The sequence below is a fragment of the Falco rusticolus genome, chromosome 6 (assembly GCF_015220075.1).
Source record: "Falco rusticolus isolate bFalRus1 chromosome 6, bFalRus1.pri, whole genome shotgun sequence".
Taxonomy (NCBI): Eukaryota; Metazoa; Chordata; class Aves; order Falconiformes; family Falconidae; genus Falco; species Falco rusticolus.
Window position 1 is genome coordinate 414,829 of NC_051192.1, and position 12,163 is coordinate 426,991.

A 12,163-nucleotide genomic window follows, 5' to 3' on the forward strand; every position below is an offset into this window, starting at 1 on the left:
TTTTCTTTCAAATAATCTGATTTTGCATACTTCATGAGTGCAACTGAAGATCACGACTGGTGTGGGTCTGAAGCTCCCACACACAGAGCTGTAGTTCTTGAAGGAGCTGCGTACCTTCAGAGAGCTATCTGAACTGTCGCCTGGGTATATGCTTGTGCCTTCCCTCAGTTCTAGCTACCAAATGCAGCCAGGGGTATATCTGGTTGGCTGGGATTATTTTAGTTGCTTCAGTTTCTAAGCATGTGTTTCCTGTAACTTGTTATTTTTTCAGCATCTTTCAGACTGTATTCAGAGGGCTTTTAGCATCAGATGCAGAAGATAAAATGGAGAAGACTTACAGTAATGCAACTATTGCCACTGCCTTGCGATGCTGGGCTTCTCTGTGGGTTTGCTAGATTGGATAACTGCATTGAGACTTCTTTTCTGGGTTGATCCAAAGAGGATGTAATCAGCTTTAAAGCTATCTGAACACAAACTGATTATATAAAGCTGTGTGTTGAACTTTTGAATTGTTTGGGATGAAGTGGGGCTTTAGGGTCAGTTTAAACCATTTTGTGTTTGTAAGACTGGGTTTTTTTAAGCTTCCTGTGTCACTTCATTAAGACATGACTGTTCTGAGTGTTTTATTTGGGGGAGTTCAGAAAACTCACCACAATGAAATGAAGGCTGCTACTGCTTCCTCTATGTAGCATGCCATAAAGGTGGCTCGGAGAACAGAGGCTGACATCTTGCAGTATTAGCTAGAATAACTGTCCCTGACCCAATGCAGGTTGAAAATAGTCTTATTATTCTTACAAATCTTTATCTTAAATTCTGACACCAGAACTGCACATGTATAATACAGAAATAATACAAGCTTGCCTTTTTCCTCACAGGTAGTGGTGTATCAGGATTAACATTTAATAGTTCAGTGATCCTTATTTGCTTATTAACAGTAGAGCATTCAGAAGAGATGGCTCACGATTAAAAGCCTGCGCAGGCAAACAGGGAGTTTGTATGCAGCTGTACTAGAGAGCTGAAGAAAACATCCTCCTAGTCAGTAATGTGTTTTTATGTATGTTGCTAACCTTCACTTGTTTCTTCTGGGGGGGTTGGGTTCCTGGCCATCCTAAGCTTTGGAGGTTGTGGGGGTGCTGGGCAGTGCAACTACATGTGTGTAACTGGCTGGTAATGCTGTGATGGTACATGGTGCTCAATGTTTTCTAGGCAACAGCGGAGGCAAACAATCTTGCTGCTGTGGCAGGAGCAAAAGACTTGTACAGTAAAGGCATGGAGCAGGTATGATGACACAACATTTTCTAACTGCCTATGTGCAAATACAGGCCTTCGCTTTTAATGTTGTACTTGGTGTTGGTTGTGAGCCTGTTAACAGAGAAGAGTAGCTTAGGGCTAGTACTCATGTGTTTTCTGCACTCAGGTTAGATGTCCAATGCAGTAAAACCAGGATTCTTTGAGAGCGAAACTTCTGGGGCGGTATGGGAATGGATGTCTTTGTAAGATACCACCTGTTAGTTCCCCCTGCTGCTCTTGACAGACATCTTAAAATGCTGTGACATGAAACGGGCAAACAGGTGAGGAGACATTTGCTGGGAAGGGTCAGGCAAGGGTAGAGTTCTAGAATTCTAGTCTCATACTTCTGAACTGCAGTTGGTTGTTCGCTGTAAAATGGAAGGATTACAATTATTCTAAGGTTTTTAAAAACGCCTTTGAATTACAAGAATTTTCTTGGCTCTGATACTTGTTTCTTCTCTTGAAGATAGTGACTTACACCACTCAAAGCTGAATGGATGTGCTTCATAATTCAGTGTAGTGTTATGCAAGGTTTCAATACAGAAATTCTGAAAACAATTCCATGTCTTGTAAAGCTTAACAGGACTATGCTTATTGTGAAACTCCACAACCAGAAAAGACCAATATGTTTGTAGCATGTCATCACACCTATCTCCCCATTAATTAGGCTAGTTCTGGTCTTAATTGCTGAAGTAGCTTTCCATTTTGAAATTAGAGTAAGACCTAATGCTAACGGCAGACTAGCCAGTTCCAGTTGTCATCAGGCTGTTTTGGGAATGCTGTGCTGGTGTAGAGGGACTCCTTCATTTGTTTCCATTCTGGAAAATCTCTTGAAATAGCGAATGGGTGGTTTTATTATAAATGCCAAGTCTGCCTTCCTGCCTTGACTCTTCAATGGCTGTTGAGATACTGTAGTTGTAAGGTTTCTTGCTTGGGGTAGGGAATAAACAAGAACAGATGTTCTCTTAAACAGACTTTGTTTCCATAGTACTGTATATTTTTATGTCACTGTAGAGATACACACAAGTGTCTTGAATTGGTTTTTATCCAGATGTCTCAGATTATTTTCTTAATGTGACACAGCTCTGAAACTTCTATTTTTGGGAACAGAAGTGGGAACTCTTTGGATTTGAGACTGGGTTATGTAAAGATAGTTCTTGCCATAGCTTTTGTGTTCTCCTCATGAACCAAAGCCCTCCTTTGCTGAGTGTGCATAACCCAAAATACTGTCCCCCTAAATGACCTTAAATGTAAGGAACAACAGGTGCAGTCACACAGAGTATGAGAAAACAGTGGCAGTTATTTGTGTGGTGGTCTTAATGATTCAGCAGCTCCTAGTGTTTAACACTGTCCGGGCAATGTGAAAAGACCATTTTGGGGGATGAGACTAGTAGTAATTTTCCAGGGAGTTTTGCCAGCTGTGGAAAAATACAGAAAAAGCAGAAAGGTGCTTGTTAAACTTGAGCAAGGGGCAGAGCGGGAGTGTCGGCATCTTGACAGTGAGGTTTGCCTTGAAGCTAGGCGGTGAAGCTGCGTATCTTGTCAGGCAGAAAGGGGATGCTGTACTCAGAGAAGGTGGTCTTTTGTGTCCTGCTGAAGGGATAGCAGCAGGAGAAAGTTAAAAGTTGTCGTTGCACTCAGGACATGGGATGGCAAAAGCTGTGCTAAGACTACCCTAAGGTAGGAGAGGGAATGCTGCTCTTTGACGTCATATGGAAAGAGTCTACAGTTTTTAGACATAGCCTCAGTGTGAGGGTCTGGAAGAGGTGGAGCTATGGTGCCACACGTATGTTTCTGATGGCCTAGGTAATTTCTAATCTTAGTCCTCAAGAGGTCAGAAGTCAGTCTTACAGAACAGGAGTCCTTGGAGTCTGATCATTTTCATACTCATGCTGACTGAGGGAGAGGGAGGGTGGTGGTCTGCGCATCATGGGTATCCATTTGGGTCCACGGCCTTGTCCCTTCACCAGAAGCGTACCCTCACAAGTTGATCAGAATCAAGCCTAGCGGGGACAGTCTAGGGAAGAGTAGGCTAAAGGTGTCAGCAACTAGTTCTTGTTAGTTTGTATCACCTGGTAAGCTTCATGGAGCCTGCTAGTGGCAGCAATAAACAGGAATAAACTTGTTAAGTGGGCAAAGTCTACCCTCTGTGTCCAAGTTCTGCACTGACCCTCTTACTGACATGGGTGACCAGGAGTAACAAACTGAGGGGAGGGCTTGTGGCCTTCAGAGCTCTCCTTGACTTGCCTCAAGCCAAGTTTCCTCTGCCTCGTGGTGTTCCTTTATTTCACCTTTTCATAACAGGAGCATACATGTGGCTGACAACCTGTACTTTCAACTGCTCCCCTTGGGCAAGCCCAGAAGGACAGGACGAGTCACATGGTGTAGCTTTGTGTGTGATTAGACAGATACAGCTGTTGCTGTGCCGTGATGTGAAGTACCTTTAGCTGCTTCATTTGAGACAGGACTCTCCAGCTTACGGAGCCAAGAAAGCTGCAGGAGGTAGTCTGCTGCTGGCTTGAGAGGGGGGCAGCGAGGAGCAGGTCTGCTTTCTGTACAGCAAAAGATGCTCAGGGTGCGATGACCTCCTCTCTGATTGCTCTGACAGGTTTGTGGGGGAGATAAGCCTTACATTGCCCCATCGGACCTTGAGCGGAAGCACCAGGATTTCAGAGAGTCGGCTGTCAGGCAGTTCCGCTCGGTGAAGAAGATGGGAGGGGAGGAGTTCTGTCGGCGCTACCAGGAACAGCTTGAAGTGGAAATTGACGAGATCTATGCAAACTTTGTGAAGCACAACGATGGCAAAAACATCTTTTATGCTGCTCGTACCCCTGCCACTCTATTTGCAGTCATGTTTGCCATGTATATAACCTCAGGACTGACTGGGTTCCTTGGTATGAACTCCATAGCTACCCTGTGTAATCTCGTGCTGGGGATGGCTCTTATATCATTTTGTACTTGGGCATACGTTAAGTACTCTGGGGAATTCAGAGAAGTTGGAACAGCCATTGATCAGATCGCTGAAGCTATATGGGAACAGGTTGGTATCCATTTTTAATGCAAAATCTTCCTTTCTTGAGCAGACATAGCAACCAGTTTCTGTTCAGGGCTGTGAGTGACTGGTCTAGACCTAATGGGGAACGCTAGTGTTGCCAGGGGGGAAACTGGCTCAGAAGCATGACTGCTCTCTTCAGGAAGAGATGCTGCACACAAAGAATGTTAAACAAGCTTAGGATATTATCAAGAAAGTGTTACTTAAAGGCCTTACCTAGGGGATTCGGTGGTAAAGAGCGGAAGGACTCAAAACATTTGGTTACTTTTTCAGAGCAAGGAGTTCTGCTTTTAAAGGTATGTTTAAAGTGATAAACTTGCCCTGTGGATATGGTGGATAAAATATCTCGGGGTGGTGCAAGAAATGGGAAAGGTGAACACTGCTACCCTCCCTCACCTCACCTGATGATGTGACACTGGAGGGCTAATTAGACCTCAGAGAGAACTGGCTGGTGACTTGCAGCAACCCGATTGGCTTGCAACAACAGCTACAAGAGGATGCACAGCAGGTTTCTTCCTTCAAGACTTGTGTTGTCAGTGACGGCTTCAGTTGCTGCAACTGCTCTTGCAATAAATACTTGACAGACAGACAAATTCCTGAAAGAAAAGACAACACGAGTGTAAGAGTACCAAAGCTGGGGGAGAAAGCCTTCTGTACAGAGATTTTGCTGCCTGAATCCAGCTGACACAGCTGTGCCGGTAAAGCCCCTGTAGAGAATTCCTGAGCAACTCTTACAAGTTGTGTCGGAGCATTCCGAGTAGCTATGTCCAGTGCCAGCAGGAGGGAAACACTTTGGTACTGCTGTTACTAGAAATAAAGGGCTCGCTGACCTTACCTGGGGTGACAGTAAATAAATCCCGCAAGGCACGAGCAGACAAGTAACTGGAGCCTTCTATACAGAGGCTCTTCTACACCTGAAAAATGACTCTGTTCAAGCCTCACTATAGGTGAGTATAGTGGTACTCTAGACCCAAGTGACCAAGTAAGGTTGTGAGTCACACTGGAGTGGAAAAAGTGGATTTCTAATAATAATGAAATGAGCATCAGGGTACTAAATTTTGAGTTACACCTGTAGCTAGTGATTAAAATCGAGGCTTTCCTGTACCACCGTAGCTTCTTGTTTTGGAGCTTGGGGCTGAAGAGCACAGCAAAAAGTGGAAGGTGTCAGCTCTGTGTTTGGTTAGCGCTCACTGAGGGTGGCTGCTGGCATAGGATACCCAGAGCACGTGTAAGGCTTCATCTGACTGACTGTGTCCTTCCTTGGAGGCGGCAGCACTCGGCTTATGCTGGCAGGAGCTTGCCTTTTGTGGGCCGGAGGAAGGTGCTCTGCAAAAGAACTTGCTGGTGGGGATGTTACAGTTGCACATCAGCAATAATAATGCAAAGCACCTACAGGTCCTTGTCTGAGTCGCTCTCATTATATACTGTGTCCTTGATATTGGGTTTTTTTTTTTCCTGAATCTCTGTCTGTCTTTTCCCTCCATGCTTCAGAGGAATCCCAGGAAGGTGAGAAGTTACTGGCAACTGGTTTCTTTTTCTGAACTTGATTGACTTTTTCTGCTGCCTTCTAAAAGCCGCTTTTCCTAACAGCTGAATTCATGTTTTAGGTGTTTTCCAAACTCTTTGAAGTCCTTAGACGCCGAACGATTCGCCGTGCTCTTACATCAGTGCCGCGACAGCGACTCTCATCCAACAATAACAAGAAGAAAAACTAGCCAGTATTTTTAACTTTCTTTCTGTATCTGAAGTGTTCACACTTACACATATAGGACAATAAGCTGGACTGTCTGGGCCGGTCTGCATAAATGCTGTAACCATACCAGACTGATGCTGCACATAGGGTATGGAATTGCACATCCATCTTCTAGGAACTGTAAAGTGGTTTGAATTCAGTGAAATACTGCTGTATAGGAGGGGTATCACTTGTGTCCATAGCATGTGACCGATTTAACCTCATTACTGTAGCAGCAGCGCTCCATTTCTCTTTCAGTTCATGCCAGTTTGTCAGACTTCAGCATTCTTTTTTTTTTCTTCATTATTTCAAATCTTGTCTCTTTGTATGTTTTTATATTTTATTTTCCTTGGTTACCTCATTTTTTTGTGTTTTTTTTTGCACGTTTCTCATTCCACAGGTGTTGAAGCCCATGAGTGATAATTTGATGGAGGATCATATGAGGCAGTCTGTAAAAAACTCTATCAAAGCAGGCCTGACCGAGCAGGTGTCTCACCATGCCAGACTAAAGACAGACTGATAGTTCATCTCCTCTTCAACTCTGCCCTCTCGTCCTAGACATGCTTGCTGTACCATGAGAACTCAATAATAATAATAAAAAAAAAATAAAAAAATAAACCAAAGTTTACAATCAACTGTAGAAGTAGTTTAGTGTGACTGGCTTTGCAGGTTACTGCCATCACCTGGGAAGAGCGAGTTTGTCAGTGCTCTGCTGCTGAGACAAACTGTTGCCATGGCGACTGCTGGGGGTGGAAGGGAGGAAGGTGTTCTGCAGGGAGTGTGCCAGGGGTGGGGGGTGTCTTTCCCCCAGTGCTTGAGTTGATGCAGTCTCTGGCTTACAGTGGGAATCTGTCCTCTGCAGGAGGTAATTTCAGGGAAGTACGACGATCGGGCCCACGTAAGGTGTGCTCTCACCAAATGTACCCAGCTCCGCAGCATCCCCTTGTGTGTCTGTGTATCAAGTCAGTGATGCCATTAGAGCCACTACATTACAATATGTATCTTGCTTTATTGCCTTTTATACCAGTGTTACACAACTGCATGTATTGGTTCCTCACGCCGCCAGTGGCAGAACTGACTTGCAAGGGAGGCGGCGGGACAGACCGCAGGGTGTCTTGCCTTGAACTCGCAGGCCTGGTCCCGAGGGAGGTGCATATCAGATCCGAGCTGTCTTTTTCTGCAGTTTAGCCTTTGTGTATATAATATTGCCATTAATTCTACTGGGGGAGAAATTCCATCCAAAAATGTTGCCTACAGCTACGAAGCAATGAGTTAGGATTGTCTGTACAGTGTGTTTAGTTTTTATTTTTTAAGAAATCACAGATAGGGCATGTATATGAGATATAAATATATAAATACAATTTTGTATCAAAGTTTTGTAGTTTATGGCAAAACCTGGTTCTGTGGTAGCTAAGTGCAGTCCCTGTAAAGGAATGTTTGTGGCTCATGTAAATGTGTGAATGCATCAACAATTTGAAGTTTTTTGATATATTTGTGATATTTACCTGCCTTGAGCACTGCAATCTCCCACCCCCTTGGGAAAATCAATGGGAATGTTTGTTGTGAACCTCTTTGTCTTCTGTTGCATTTTAAAATTATTTCCTGTAATTTATTTTCAGTACATGATTAAAATCAGTTGTGTATATATGAAATGAAATCCGTGCTTATTTTTAAAAGATGTTCAAGTATGTATTCTACTACATAAACTATGTCAAATACTTATCCTGACAATTATATGAACAAATTGTCTATTGTACTTCATAGCTTTCTATCAAAGCCGATGTTCCTCTCATGCTTGTCTCTGAAAGATGACATCTGTCTAGCTCATATCCCCTCCTGGCGCAGGAAAACTTTCTGGTATTCTAAAGCACGCTTCTTGACTTGTGGAGTTGCTTGTCAGCTTCTGCCCTCTGTCCGACAACTGTTATCACTCGGAAACCTTGTTACCGGCCCTGTTTTCACTTGACTAAACCAGAATCAGCTGTGTGGAGTGTAAAGGCAGCTAAATAATTAACTGCTGTAGTTTCAGCTGGAAATGACTGTGTGCAATAGCTGTTTTTTTTGCATTCCTAAGTGGTAACGATTTCCATCCACATTTGAGCTTCATCAGTCTCCCCACTCTTGGGTGAGGGAAATCATCTGTCTAGGACTAAAGTAATTGCACTGTGACTTTTGTACCATAAAGAACTGCTGGGGAGCGGTGGTTACCTGCCCTCTGGAGATGAGGGCTCAGCTCCAGGTGAATGATGCTGAAGGTGAGGTAGGAATGTTGCATTTTATGATATCTTCTCTCAAACTGTACAGATTAAATACTGTTATTTAAACAACCTCATGCTTTGCTGATTAATCTCTTTATTAGTCAAGCGACTGGAGTCACAGTGGGGGCTTGGAGAGCTGTGCTTGCTTTCGCTGCTCGTGTCCTCCAGGAAGGTGCGAGTCAGAGGCCAGGCTGCACCTTGCTCTGCACGATGGTGAGAGCAGGACTCTGCCCAGGACGGGGCTGTGGACCTGGACCCAGGTGCTGTCCTAACAGAGGACTGAAACGGGGCATGCGGAGGGAGAGTTCCTGAACGCTGTGCCGAGAAGTTGCAGAATTAATGCAAAAAAACCCCCTCCACTTTGCGGGGTGGGGGGTGTTGGGAATCAAAGCTAGGAGAAGTGGAGGACCAAGGTGATTTTTGGGAGGGGCAGGTGTGGAAAGTAGATGATTAAGGGGATAAAAGGGGCATGTGGCAACAGGTTGCCGGTGCCTGTTCCTGTCCGGCTCCACCTTCACTTCTCAGTTAACTCCCTTTCTTGCCCTCTCCCTGGGTGAGGGGCTCCGTTCCGTGTGCGCGTGCGCGGAGGCTGTGCTTGGAGGGCCAGCAACCGAGGCTGGAGCGGGTGCAGAGCAAGGGGGTGGTGGGACACGAAAACGGAGCCAGATGTAGCCAGCAGGCAGGTGAGGGCCGGGTACCGCAGCAGCCCAGGCCTGAGCTGGGCGGGAGGCGCGGGGGGCCAGGCGGGCCGGGGTCCAGCTGCATGAGCCTCCCAACGCGGGAGGCAGCTGGCGGCAGCGGAGGCTCCATGGGCATTAAGGGCAGACGCGTCGCTGGAGGCCACATGTGCAGCGGGTGCGCGCATGGGCGGGCCGGCCCGGCAGCCAGAGCGGGGCACGGGCCATGTGTGTGCCAGCTGTGGAGCAGACCGGTGACCCAGCGCCCAGCAACCGGACACACTGAGCCTCCTTGTGAGGTTACTGGAGGGATCCACAGCTCGGCTGGTTTCCACCAACAGCCCTTCATCCCGACCAGCTGGAGGGCCAGGGCGCGGGGGGGGCTGCCTGCTGGGAGCGATGGCTCGGCCCTGCTGCTGGTTGCACATGGGGGCCTCCCCCCTGTTGGGCAACCCCTTACAACTGGTATTAAAATAAGGTTAGTAGTGCTCAGCCTGTGCCTGTATACTGTTAAGACCAGGACTGAGCACAGAGTGAGTACAAGGGAACAGAGGGGCTTCCCTGGCAGAATACACGGGGGTGTAAAGTGCGCTCACTTTCTCTACCCAGGGCCACTCTGCCACCGGTTCTGAAAAGAACTCTGAGAGCTGTTCCAGTTCTCTGCAAACTGGTGGTGTATTAAGGCCTGCCTTTCCCCTTGACAAACAAAAAACAATTTAACAGAAAAAACAGTAAAACGCGGTGACATACCCCAAACCAGCAGCCAACTTGCCTCAAAAGGGACACAGCAGAGCTCAGCAGGAAAGCTACGTGGAAGATACTACAGCTGGCAAAGGACAGCATGCTGCTGCCGGGAGATCAACGAGACCTGGGAAGATGGAAGAAGCTACAGCGTCAGAAAGGGGTGGAGAAGGCAACAAAGTAAACCATGCTTGCTCTTTCCCTTACTTCAGGAAATGCTGATTAGAATGTATTTCACAGAATCACAGAATGGTTTGGGTCGGAAAGGTCCCCGAAGACCCCCCAGTTCCAGCCCCCTGCCACGGGCAGGGTCACCTCCCCCCAGCCCAGGCTGCTCCCAGCCCCGTCCAGCCTGGCCTTGGCCACTGCCAGGGATGGGGCACCCTCAGCTGCCCTGGGCAGCCTGGGCCAGCGCCTCGCCGCCCTCACGGGGAAGAATTTCTTGCCAATATCTAACCTGAATCTCCCCCCTTTCAGTTTAACGCCAGTACCCCTTGCCCTGTCACTACCTCCCTTGCACAAAGCCCCTCCCCAGCTTTCTGTCAGCCCCTGCGGGCGCTGGGAGCTGCTCTGAGGTCTCCCCGGAGCCTGCTCTGCTCCGGGCTGAACAGCCCCAGCTCTCAGCCTGGCCCCACAGCAGAGGGGCTCCAGCCTCTGATCATCCGCGTGGCCTCCTCGGGACTCGCTCCAACAGCTCCAGCTCCTTCTCGTGCTGGGGCCGCCCGAGCAGACGCAGCGCTGCAGGGGGTCTCAGCAGAGCGGGGCAGAGGGGCAGAGCCCCCTCCCTCGCCCCGCCGGCCACGCTGCTGGGGATGCAGCCCAGGGCTCGCTTGGCTTTCTGGGCTGCCAGTGCACATTGCTGGGTCCTGTTGAGCTTCTCGTCCACCGACACCCCCAAGTTCCTCCTGCTCAGGGCTGCTCCCAGTCCGTTCTCTGCCCAGCCTGTGCTTGTGCTTGCGATTGCCCCGACCCACGTGCAGGACCTGGCACTTGGCCTTGGTGGACTTGATGAGGTTTGCACGGTCCCACCTCTCAAGCCTGTCGCAGTCCCTCGGGACGGCATCCCTTCCCTCCAGCGTGTCAGCCACACCACACAGCTCAGCGGTGTCGGCAAAGTCACTGAGGGGGCACTTGGTCCCACTGCCCACGTCCCCGACAAAGATGCTAAACCAGCACCGGTGCCAGTGCTGACCCTTGAGGAACATCACCCCTCACCGGTCTCCACTTGGACATTGAACAACTCTTTGAGTGTGACCATCCAGCCAATTCCTCATCTACCAAGTGGTCCATCCATCAAACCCATGTCTCTCCAGTTTAGAGACAAGGATGTCACGCAGGGCAGTGTCAGATGCTTCGTGCAAGCCCAGGTAGATGACATCAGTTGCTCTTCCCTTATCCACCAGTGCTGTAACCCCATGAAGGCCATCAAACTCATCAGGCACGATTTGCCCTTACTGAAGCCATGCTGGCCATCACCAGTCACCTCATTTTCCATGTGCCTTAGCATAGCTCCCAGGAGGATCTGCCCCATGATGTCACCGGGCAACAAGGTGAGACTGACCAGCCTGTAGTTCCCCGGGTCTTCCTATTTCCCCTTTTTAAAAATGAAGGTTGTGTTTCCCCTTTTCCAGTCAGTAGGAACTTCACCGGACTGCCACGACTTCTCAAATATGATGGAGAGTGGCTCGGCCACTTCAGCCGCCAGTTCCCTCAAGACCCGCGGGTGCATCTCATCAGGTCCCACACTCATGCACCTTCAGGTTCCTCGGATGCTCTCAAACCTGATCCTCACCTACAGCAGCTGGTTCTTCGTTCTCCCAGTTCCTGCCTTTGCCTTCTGCGACTTGGCCGGCGCAGCTGGAGCGCTCACCGGTGAAGACCGAGACAAAAACATTGCCAGGTACCTCAGCCGTCTCCATATCCCAGGTAACCAGGCCTCCCGTTTCCTTCTGGAGAGGCCCCACGTCTTCCCTGCTCTTCCTTCCATCACTGCATACCCACACAAACTTTTCTTGTTGCCCCTGTCGTCCCTGGCCAGGTTTAATTCTGTCAGGGCTTTAGCTTTCCTAACCTGACGCCTGGCTGCTCGGACATTTCTCTATTCCTCCCAGGCTGCTTGTCCTTGCTTCCACCCTCTGCAGGCTTCCTTTTTGTGTTGGAGTTTGTCCAGGAGCTCCTTGCTCATCCATGCAGCCTCCTGGCGTTTTTGCCCGACTCCCTCCTTGCTGGGACGCACTGGTCCTGAGCCTGGACGAGCTGGTCCTTCAGCATTAACCAGCTCTCTCGGGCCCCTCGTCCCTCCAGGGCTCTACCCCACGCTACTCCACCAAGCAGGTGCCCGGAGAGGCCCAAGTCTGCTCTCCTGAAGCCCAGGGTAGCGAGCTTGCTGCGCGCCCTCCTCGCTGCCCCGGGG

General features: G+C 48.7%; 1 protein-coding gene across 4 annotated transcripts in view; it reads left to right on the forward strand.

Annotated features, from left to right (window-relative positions):
• ATL2 (atlastin GTPase 2) overlaps positions 1-8,401 on the forward strand; it is a 38,454-nt gene extending 30,053 nt beyond the window's left edge. For 2 of the 4 annotated variants that reach the window (XM_037391251.1, XM_037391254.1), the window contains exons 11-14: positions 1,207-1,278; positions 3,899-4,330; positions 5,834-5,848; positions 6,475-8,401. In XM_037391251.1, the coding sequence (XP_037247148.1) occupies positions 1,207-1,278; positions 3,899-4,330; positions 5,834-5,848; positions 6,475-6,594 (639 nt within the window). In that variant the 3' untranslated portion in view covers positions 6,595-8,401. Of the gene's footprint in view, positions 1-1,206; positions 1,279-3,898; positions 4,331-5,833; positions 5,849-5,949; positions 6,454-6,474 lie in introns of those variants that run through there. The other 2 variants (XM_037391252.1, XM_037391253.1) reach the window with 2 other exon arrangements.
• Positions 8,402-12,163: the final 3,762 nt, after the last annotated feature.